Source organism: Poecilia reticulata, linkage group LG11, assembly GCF_000633615.1.
Source record: "Poecilia reticulata strain Guanapo linkage group LG11, Guppy_female_1.0+MT, whole genome shotgun sequence".
Lineage (NCBI taxonomy): Eukaryota > Metazoa > Chordata > Actinopteri > Cyprinodontiformes > Poeciliidae > Poecilia > Poecilia reticulata.
In genome coordinates, this window is record NC_024341.1 from 18,003,398 (window position 1) to 18,013,898 (window position 10,501).

The window sequence follows — 10,501 nt, forward strand, 5'->3', positions numbered from 1 at the left end:
CCCCTAATATTAATACTCCTTGAACCTTTTCACATATTAAACTGTTGGAACCACGAATTTATATTAATTTCATAGGAACTCAATGTGATTAAAAATAATAATAATGATAAAAAAAAGTAGATATAAAAAAAAAAAGATCAGACATTTTTTTCCAACTTTTAAACATTACAAACCTGAAATGTTACAGCTATGAAGCTCTTGAGAAAGAGATATTTCTTTAAAAATGGTTAGGGATGAAAAGATTCATTAAATGATTCTAGGCCTTGATTATTAAAAATCCTTGAGGATTTGTTAAATTATGCTTTACTATGATTCAATGATTATTTGTGTTGTGCAAAGCTCTAACTTGCACCAGTGAGTTGTGGACGACTAAGTGCTAGTAGCATAACATAGAGTGACCAAAATTTCCATTTTYCCCATAACATGTCCACTTTTCACATTCTTTCTTTAATAAAATAATCATTTACAACTTGTATATCAGAACCACCACGTGAAGCTAAAACTATTCCATATGAGCCATTCTGGGTAGAACATTTTTAAACAAAAATGTTTTTTCTCTTATCTTAAATGCACACTATATATATTTTTGTAAAGTYTTTTTAGAGTCTGTATTCTCCTGCTAATGATTATTTGATTACTAATTTAGTTGACAATTATTTCACTAATTGATTAATTGCAATTAATCCGATTAATCGTTTYAAATTTCAACAAAATGCATCAATAACACAGTTAAAGGGGTGCGAATGCTTGTCCAGGTCCTGTATATCACCATGTCTACCTGCTGGGGTTTTGGTGGTGGTAGCTGTGATGGTGGTGGAGGGGGAGGAGGTGACCTGCGGCAGCGGCGTTTCCTCCTGAAGGATAGAGTTGATGAAGGTGGTGGGGGACAGAGGCGTGTCGACGTTTGCTGGGAGTGAATCCTGCTCCACCTCCAGAACAGGACACTCCTCCACCTCGGGACTGGAAGGCTCCTCCTTGATAAAAGTCGTGTGGTTCTCTCTGCAGACATAGAAGGAAGTCTTGCATACATCTGCATGAACAGGCTGGACCAGTAAACTAGTCTCATTGGTCCTCACTCCAGGTCGGTCCAGTCGGTGGTGGTGTCCTCTGGGGAGGACGGCGCCTCCTCTGTGATGTCCGAGATGATCGGTCCAGAATTCAGCGGTGAATCCGGTGAGAGGAGATTGGCGGCTGCGTTCTGAAAGGACAAGCAGACTCATCAGGACGATCAACGATGGTCAAAGCTTCAGTTCTCATGGCCTTTAAGTACCAACATGTAACATAGAGACACCTGAACATCAAAGCTGCTGCAGAAAAATTGATTTTTACTAATTCATAGTTCCCACAAGTCTGAATCGAAAGTGATCCATACCATCTTAGTAAGCACACCGCATAGCAACCCATCGCTCTGATGCTAACAAACAGAAAATATGTGGACACTCTTGACCAAAGTGTGAGAGAACAAAATGGCTGCCACAAGAACTACATATGTAGCTTTTATAAGAAATATTTTTTACATATTTGATGAAACTGTCACTATGTCATGACAAGAGACAGATAATGTGTGAAAAGATTGAGCCCATCTCYCAGTGCTAACTAGAAACAACCAATCAGAGACAAGAGGTGGGTCTTAGCGCTGTCAATCACCCTCCCTGTGGCGCTGCTCAACACTCAAAATGCTCAAGGTTAAAGCAAACATTAATAAGAGAGAAAAGCAGACAAAATCCCACCTGATGTCATCAGATCAGCATTCACCAATTTCATCACCACCACGAGATTTACATATGCAGCCCCACTTCATGGTATTTCCACCAAGCAAACCTGAGCCGCAACCTTCCAGGTTTACCAACTATCTCCGCTCTCAGCCAAAATGAAAGTGAGTTTAAAAATATTGCTATTTCAAAACCTGTAATTAAGATATATTTCAATACTTTCCACCACCAGTACAAAATGAGATGAATTACCTGAATGTGCTCCAGCGTCAGGGATCGGCTGTACTTCGGCACAGAGTGGGCGGAGCTAGAGTCATTGAGCATCAGAGGTCTGCCGGTGGAGAAACGAAAAATAAAAAATACAATAAAAACTGCATCTAAATCTGTGTCAGACAATCACGTTTCATATCTGTGGTAACAATCTAAACTATTAAAATATTTTAATCTATTTAGGTCATCTAGAATTTACAGTATGTAGAAATTTAGTATTTCTATTCAGGTTTGAAGCTGTATTAGAAGAAAACTTGCATCTTCCTCTTGACTCCCATGATTCTGTTGGTCTGGACAAGAGACACCAGAAAATGGATCAGCTGAAACCAAAGAGAGTTCATCATTAGTTCACTCAGCATCTTTATTAAACTGTGATAATGTGGCTCAGTGCCAACATTACAATATTTATAAAGAAATGAGGCGTGCTGCTCTTCATTTTCCCCCTTACGTATTTATTAAACTAATTTTATATTTTATTACCTTGTTGACAACTTTCTGCTGCTGCACATGTTTCTGTCTCAGACTGGCCACCTCCCTCCATAAAGCCTCATTCTCACTGAAACAGAAAAACATCGGGCTTAATAAAAGGAAGGTGAGCTGTTGACAGGGGAAAAAAATAACTTTTTAAAATCAATTCTGACAAGAAGAAAAAACTGATTAACAACCTAATTTGTAAGACTTGGGAGCTTTTGAATCACAGGATCAGATCAGTTTTTGCATTTTACTTTACTTTGTTTTTTCAGCGTAAACGTGTGAGCAGATTGTGATTCTCACTGTTTCATGGCGATGATCCTGGAGTCGATGGTTTCCTGTTTTCCCTTCATCAGCTGAACGTCGCTCAGGATTTTGTTGACTTCATCTGTCGAGATCTTCATTTCTTCTTGACGGACTGATGACACCTGCAACAATTTAGCGGGATTTTCTGTTACCGTGGAGACGGGAGAAACTGGAAGGGAGAGTGGTTGTGTCACCATACTACTATGCATTTGTGGGTGGTTTGTAAACGGTGAAATTTGAGCGTTTTCAAGGTAAACAGAAAAGAGAGGAGGGTAACGGCGCAAAACAAACTTTGGTCAATTTTCGGTATTTTCTGAATACTAAATACATGAATGACATTTAAATAAGCATGTTTCAATTAATCATGTTACAAATTTAAATAAGCGCAATAATTTCCATTCTGATGATTAATATCTTCTGAAGAGCAACGTTAATCATAGAGATTTCACAATCCATTTTCTGTCTGGTTTCGGTTGTGTGTTTTTTTTTACTTCAGCTTTATTATTTGTTTTTGATTGTTGCCTTTTATTTTAGATATTTAAAACATCTACTTCCGGTGTGAAGTATTTTATACTTACTTAAACTTGCATTGTAATGCCAAAATGATCTCAGAACAACAACATCATCTTTTATCACAATAATTATCATTCAGCCAATTTTGTTAATATGACTAAATTAAAATTTGCTATTTTGCAATGTAATACATACATTTAGTATAAAGTGCGATCAGGGGAACATTTAAAGGAAAAATAATGGATACAGCTAGAGATGTGCCGATCAGTTTTTTTCCTGCCGATACCGATTCCGATCACCCATGAGGGCCGATCACTGATACCGATCACCGATACCGATCACATAATTATTATTTTTTTAATCAAAAGCACTACCGGTTACATTATGTGGAAAAAGGAACCATGAATTCACCTTAATTTAGACAAAAAATTGTTTTTAACTTTTTCCAAGAAAAAAGACAGGCATTGTGCAAATTGTACTGCTATCGGTAATACTATTTTTAACAGACTGAAAACATATGAAGGCTCTAAATAATGCAAAGAGCCAAAATAAAACCTCTCAACATTGCCAAAAAAATTAAAGTATAAAACTTAACATTCAAAGACAAATACAGGTTCCATTACAATAAACAATCCAGAGTTACTGAATGAAAACTTCCTGATAGCATGGCGGCTAGCTGATTACTGCTAGTTCTGAGTGGCTGTTTCTGACTGAGCGAAGTAATTATGCAGAGCAGGGAGGAGATCGATTATTTTTTTAGAGATTATCTGTCTCATGTTAGGACAGCGAAAGTTTTAATATGTAAAATTTATTTTTTTTAAGTTAGATGCTGCAGCTTTAAGCAGAGGTTTGGTGTGAGAGTCACTACCAGGTGGAGCAGAAGCGGCGCTCCGTCTGTCAAATATTACTACCTGTAGCGCGTAGCAGCGGTTCAACAGCGAGAGCAGAACCAGCGTCTTACATCGCAGCTCGAAGACTTAAATAATTTTGCGGGTTGTTTAGCTTTCTGACCGTCATGCTAATCCAGGTGAGTGTTTGTAGCTGTGCGCTGCTTTACCTGCTGTCTGATCCTCCATATGTCTTTTTTTACTGCAGTGAGCCTCGATGTAGCCAAACTCCTCAAGTATGGCATTGTTTTTATGCCATATTAGATTCCTCGTGTTGATGCATTTTGGCCGATGCATTTTGACGAGCTTCAATTTTCCGCCGCAACACGCAAACTTTCCCATTCACTCAGTGCGTTATAGTTCCTCTTCGCTTAGGATTTGTTGCTGCGCGTTTGCGCAGTGTGAAGGAAAGAGGAGACCAGCTGCACAGGCAGGCTGAGAAATGAGGTGCAGGTGATCGGTTTGTGTGATCGGCAACAAGAGCCCGTGATCGGCGATCACCGATCATACACTTTTTCACGAAAATCGGCCAATTAAGATCGGTGGCCGATCGATCGGCACACCTCTAGATACAGCTAAACTTTACTGCAAACTGGATAAGTAGTTTTGAGCCAATATGTTGCGTTTGTTCATCTTTACTATTGTTCAATAAAACCAAACATGTTTTTCACTATAATCAGCTTTAAAAAACAGATTGGTGGACATTATTAATCCCAGACTGGAAATATTCTGAATTGTTGCAGTGAACTTAAGCTGGTTGCTTGTTTTGAAAGTATTTTCCCATCAATCTGTCAGGAACAACAAGATTCAACATCATGACTAAAGTCCGTAGAGACTAAAATCTAATAATAGATTCTTTGTGGTTTCTCTGGAATCACTGGGAAACTTACTTGGACATCTAAACTCGATGAGTTTTATTAATGTTTTTAATCCTGACACACTGCAAAAACGAAACCTTGCTCTGTGATTTTTCTCTAGTTTCGAGTGACAATATCTTGCTACACTTAAAATTAGACTAAATTAACTTGAAAGTAACTTTCTGCAAGAAAAAGAAGCTTGTTTTATGTAAATCATTCCTCAATATTGATGAAAAAATTCTAGTTACATTGTTAAGTTACAGCAAGACATTTTTTTTCATGATACAACAGAAATCTGCCAGTTGAACTAGAACTTTTTCATCAATATTAAGGAATTGTTTGCTTAAAACAAGCTCATGTATCTTGCTGAAAAGTTACTTATGAGTTAGTTTTGTCTTACTTCAAGTTTACTAAGACATTTGAACTAGAAACTAGACAAAAATTTGACAACAAAATTTGTGTTTTTGCAGTGTATAATCTTTGTCAATGAAATCCTTGTTTCTCTTTGGTCAGTACTGATGTCTTTCCTCTTTGGTGTTACCACACACCTTTGTCCTCCAGGTTTTAGTATTGATCCAAACAAACTTTGACCTATTCATCAGAGATTTTATAATTATAAGACCTGGTCTATGCAAAATCAAAGTTTTACAGAGTCGTGAACTTTAAAATGTTGCCACCTAAGCCAGGAAGTTAATGATCTCTAAAGTGGTGTGTCCAGGTGTATCTGCAGCTGCTTACGTTGGTGACTTTTCGTTTGATGTGCTCCAGCAGGTGCTCTTGCCCTTTGACAAAAAATGGATGTTGGAACTCTGTGTCATCTTTCTCAGGCTTCACCAAGCCGCCCTGCTCGATGTGCACCACCTTACGGAAACCATCTGCAGAGCAACAGAGACTTTCTGCATTTCAACCATTTCCCCAGAGAATCTGACAGCATCGCCATAAAAGAAGCTGTGAGACGGGATTCTTTCTTAGAGGATCTGATGCTTACACATGTTGAGCTGTCGAATGAAGCTGGCCATGTTGTTGTGTTTGAAGAACTTTGGTAGAACCTCCTTAGAGAACCGACACTGATCGAAAACATGGAAGCTGGTTCCACTCTGAAGAAAACAGGGGAAAAAAACAGACAGGCAGATTAAATCATTGTTACTAGGAGCAACACCAAAAGAACAGAACAAAAACTTATCCAATAAATAACTTCTGTGAAAATATGTATTTTATGTAAGCATAAAGTAACTAAAAACTGCACACAGTATCTTAAGACATAGGTGTCCAAAACGCGACCTGGGGGACTGATGATACAAATTTGGCCTGTTGACGCAGATTGAGACTTTTAATTTGTCATTTAACAATGGAGAATGAAAAGTACAACACAAAGCGTTTGTCTTTTTATAAGAGAGTTTTAACAGAAGGTAGAACCAGATCTTTTCAGAGATTTTCTGCAACAAAATCAGCTTTTATCTATTTCATCACATTTGGCTAAATAAAGCAAATGTTTTGAAACAAACTGACCCAAATCCTGTTATTACTGAAAATAAATTTGTTCAACCGAAGTCAAAAGAAACAGAAAATTAGATGCTTCCCTTTTAAACCATCAAACATGTGAGATCTGCAACGGCGTAGAAGGGCCATTCTGGAAAACAAGTAGAAAATTTTGCCAAAAAAAAAAAAACTCTGAAATTTGGAGAATAATCTCAGAAACATTTCTTAATTTCAAACGTCGACAATTTTCAACTTTTGAAACTCAGGAAATCCCAAATGTCAAAAGTTTGACTTTTTTTTCCCAGAAAGTTTATGATTAAACTCAATTTATGAGTTTTATGGGTGAAAATTTTAAACTATTAAAAAAAAACATTTAAATCAAATTGTGCCACTTTAGTTGCTTGATTTTAGCAAGTAAAGTTAAGCAAAGACTTAAACAAGAGAAAACGACTTTATTCCTAAAGCAACATCTTCCACTGCAATTAGAAAGCTCTAAATCGATCAATCTGCAGAACATGCAGGAACAATGCACAACTTTAACATACTTAAATACAACCCTGACAAAAACATACTTTTTCTCCACAAGCCAACTATCTTGCTCTCCTCCAGGAATGTTTGATACACATATATGGAAAATATGCAATAAGAAAGGAGAGTTTGCATGTGATCCCAGCAAAAAACAGAAACTGGACGAAAGAAAGGTCCTACAGAAGGTAGAAAGAACAGATGGATGGAAACAAAAACACAAAGAAGGACAGAAGAAGTGAAGGGTGGACATAAGAAAGAGAAGAAAAGAAGGAAGGACACAGAAAAGGAAAGAAAAACTCAAACAAGATAAGAAGGATATGGCCAAAAAGAAAGGAAAACAACTAAAAAACAACAGCTGCAACTAACAATTATTTCAGTAATCGATTATTCTATCAAGTATTCCGATGATTAAACCGATAAAACACTCAGCAGTTTATCAGGAACCTCTTTTTCAAACTAATATTAGAATTACATCAAAAGATGCAAATAATCTTGAATGAGAAAATTAAAAAGATATTTCCTAAAATGCAACGTACCTTTAGTTAATGTTTGTGGCAAAGGTTGAATCTGAAAGGTTGAAGCTAAAGAAATACTTTTTACTAATCAGTTTGTTATTTTTGGGATAAATAATTGGACAGTAAAAGGTGCATAGTAGAAGATTTTCTTTTTTTATTCATTTGAACCAGATGAAGCTAAAACTATCACTTCAATTCTGGGTAGAAAAGATTTAATGAGAGGAGGATTTTGTTCATGCAACCTTGACTTCTTTAATGCTCCGAGTGTGTTGCACTTTAAGCAAATTGGCTTTTTTAGAGTCTGAACAGTTAATTTATTGTACAGTATTTTGTTATTTTGTAAATTTCCATTCCCTGTACAGTGTGCTATTCTTAGTTCTGTTTCCATATTTTTGTGGAGCTGCATGCTTCGCTTTGTCTGTCATTTTGCTGTTTGTAAACTTAAATTTTCCCACTAATTGAAGTTATTTCTGTTGTACTCGTGTCCTCAGCAACACTAAAATAGGTACCAACCATTTCTCTTGAGCAACAGATAGTAAACTACAAGGAGCAAAAGCTGAAAGGTAGACACAACACAATGAGACAATAAGAAAATAGTCACACAACATCTCATCTTATTTATGATGAGCAATGGAAATTGCTCATCATAACTGCCACATTTTTTGAATCCTATTAATGCTATTTCAGAATAAAAGTATTGGTTAAGTACAACCTAAAATACAGAAAACTAACAATTTTGTGAAGAATTTAATACATTCGATCACTTATAAAACAAGTACACCTATACCTAAGGATGTGAGATTTTTAAATATATCAAGAAACAATCCTTTTAAAAGCAATAAACCCAAAAATGTAGCGCTAATAAACTTAATACTTTACAAGATTTGGATCTAATTACCTAAAAGCTAACGAGATAACCTGCTTGATGAATTTGCCTCAAGAGGCAATGTTAGCATAATTAGCATCACTTAATAAAACAAAATAAACAAATAATGTGTTCTGTTCCGTAAATAATGTCTAAGATCTGTTGTTTGAGAACTCTAATGAACCCGTGGGGAGTTAGCTTTACCAGGCTAGGCTAGGCTAAGCTAAGCTAGGTTTGATGAGGTGAGTACCGGGCTCCAGCAGATAAGAGGGTCTGTCTCCGGGTCTTCCACAAGGGTCCACAGTTTAGTAAGAAAGGCCGGGACGTTACCACCGCTCACCACCACTGCACCTGGTCCTCCAAGAAACTCCATCTCAACTACTAAAGGCTAACCCCGCTCCGGGCTCCAGTAGCTTATCTAACCGAACGATGCTAACAGCTAGTTAACCCCATCCGCTCCCCAAAGTCCAAAACAAAAAAACGGATGAACTGCGACACGTAGCCCCGGAGAGATCGCAAGTATATCTCGAAATGCTCCGTCCCAGTTTTGTTTTGATATATTATCCGCCAGTCTACACGGTACTCTAAACTAGATTGTAAACAAACTCCGTAGTGGAAAATTCCAACAAATCCGATAAAGCAAACAACTGCGTAGCTAGGTGGCTGTCTCTCTGTCGCGTACAGGTGACGTCATAAGAAAACGTTATGTCACGTCCGCAATGTGGATTATTCGTAATTTTAACAAGATTCCAAGGGTTAAATCGCATTTATATTTCTGCGAGTGTAAGTTTTCAACATAATTTCTAACAGTACTGTTACTCTAATTGATCATATTTTTACAAATGAAACAGGAAATGCTTTTTACGGTGGAGTCCTACCAGACAATATAAGTGATCATTTACCTATTTCATTGCACAATACAATGAAATAAAAGAAAAAGAAAATTTGTCATATAAAGAATTTTAAAATAAGGCCAGACAAAAATAATGAAAGTCAATAATACCCTGTTAAAGCAAAACTGAAGTGGTGTGTATGTGAATGTGGTTTATGATATTATTAATATAGCTTGTCAAACTGTTTGGGATTAGAAAATAACGGTTTAAACGGGTTACTTTGTTCTCTGATGGATTTGAACAATACTTTCAACAACTACCAGAAACAATTACCATAAGCTTTTGGGCTACTGTGTTTTCAATACTGGATGTTTTTAAACTATTACAATATTGTAGGACTGTAAGTACTCAAAATAACCTTTTATTATCATTTTAACCTGATGTAGTTCAATAAAAGACTTTGAATGTGTTCAGTACAATTTATTTGTATGTAAATGAACTAAATGCAGTCCAGCTTACATTAAAAACATGTCATGTCAGACATGTGGAACAAAGTGTGAAACGTAACTATAAAATATATTTTTGCAAATGTAAATGTTCACATTTCTTCCATTTGCAACATCTGCATTTGAAAACAAAATCTAAATTAAATCCAGTCATTGCTGTACAAGAGATTATGACTTTTGTGACCATTACAATCACAGAATGTAAAAAAATAAAATAAAATTAAATTTACATTCCAAATGTTTATTATGCGTCACTCATAGCAGGTGGTAAAGAAAGATGGTTCAGTAGACGGCTTATTCTGGCCTCCATCTTGTTATTAATGCTTCTTCTGGTGCTTACATTACAACGTGTTCAATACAAATTGTACAAGAAAATCTGTGTGAATTCTGACACGCCTTTTAAAATGAGCTGTTATAGTGAAGCTTTTTCCACATGTACATAAAATAGGCTTCTGGTTTGTAGGAATTGTTTAATGAGACGTTAACAGGTTTTCCTTCCACAGGTCACACACAGAAAAGGCTTCACCTGTGTGAACTCTGATGTGTTTCTTCAATGTATCTTGTGATCTAAAAGTTTTTTCACAGGTATTACAGGGAAAAGGCCTTTCATCTGGGTGAGTCCTCATGTGATAAGTCCAGTTGACTTATGGAGGAAAACCTTTGCTGCAAACCGTACGAGAGAACAGCTTCCATGTCATACATGGAAAACAGTTCTCAGCTGTGTGGCTTTTCAAGTGTTGAGTCAAGGTCATATTTTGA

At 36.6% G+C, this 10,501-nt stretch overlaps 1 protein-coding gene across 1 annotated transcript in view; it reads right to left on the reverse strand.

The window, feature by feature from the left end:
• The window catches only part of hsf1 (heat shock transcription factor 1), a 17,294-nt gene extending 8,195 nt beyond the window's left edge, over positions 1 to 9,099 (reverse strand). Inside the window, exons 1-9 of the mRNA XM_008422362.2 lie at positions 8,654 to 9,099; positions 6,005 to 6,113; positions 5,755 to 5,891; positions 2,757 to 2,881; positions 2,463 to 2,538; positions 2,241 to 2,302; positions 1,965 to 2,043; positions 1,077 to 1,198; positions 817 to 999 (exon numbers count right to left, since the gene is read on the reverse strand). Coding sequence (XP_008420584.1) covers positions 817 to 999; positions 1,077 to 1,198; positions 1,965 to 2,043; positions 2,241 to 2,302; positions 2,463 to 2,538; positions 2,757 to 2,881; positions 5,755 to 5,891; positions 6,005 to 6,113; positions 8,654 to 8,776 — 1,016 coding nt within the window. The 5' untranslated portion in view covers positions 8,777 to 9,099. The remainder of the gene's footprint in view (positions 1 to 816; positions 1,000 to 1,076; positions 1,199 to 1,964; positions 2,044 to 2,240; positions 2,303 to 2,462; positions 2,539 to 2,756; positions 2,882 to 5,754; positions 5,892 to 6,004; positions 6,114 to 8,653) is intronic.
• Positions 9,100 to 10,501: the final 1,402 nt, after the last annotated feature.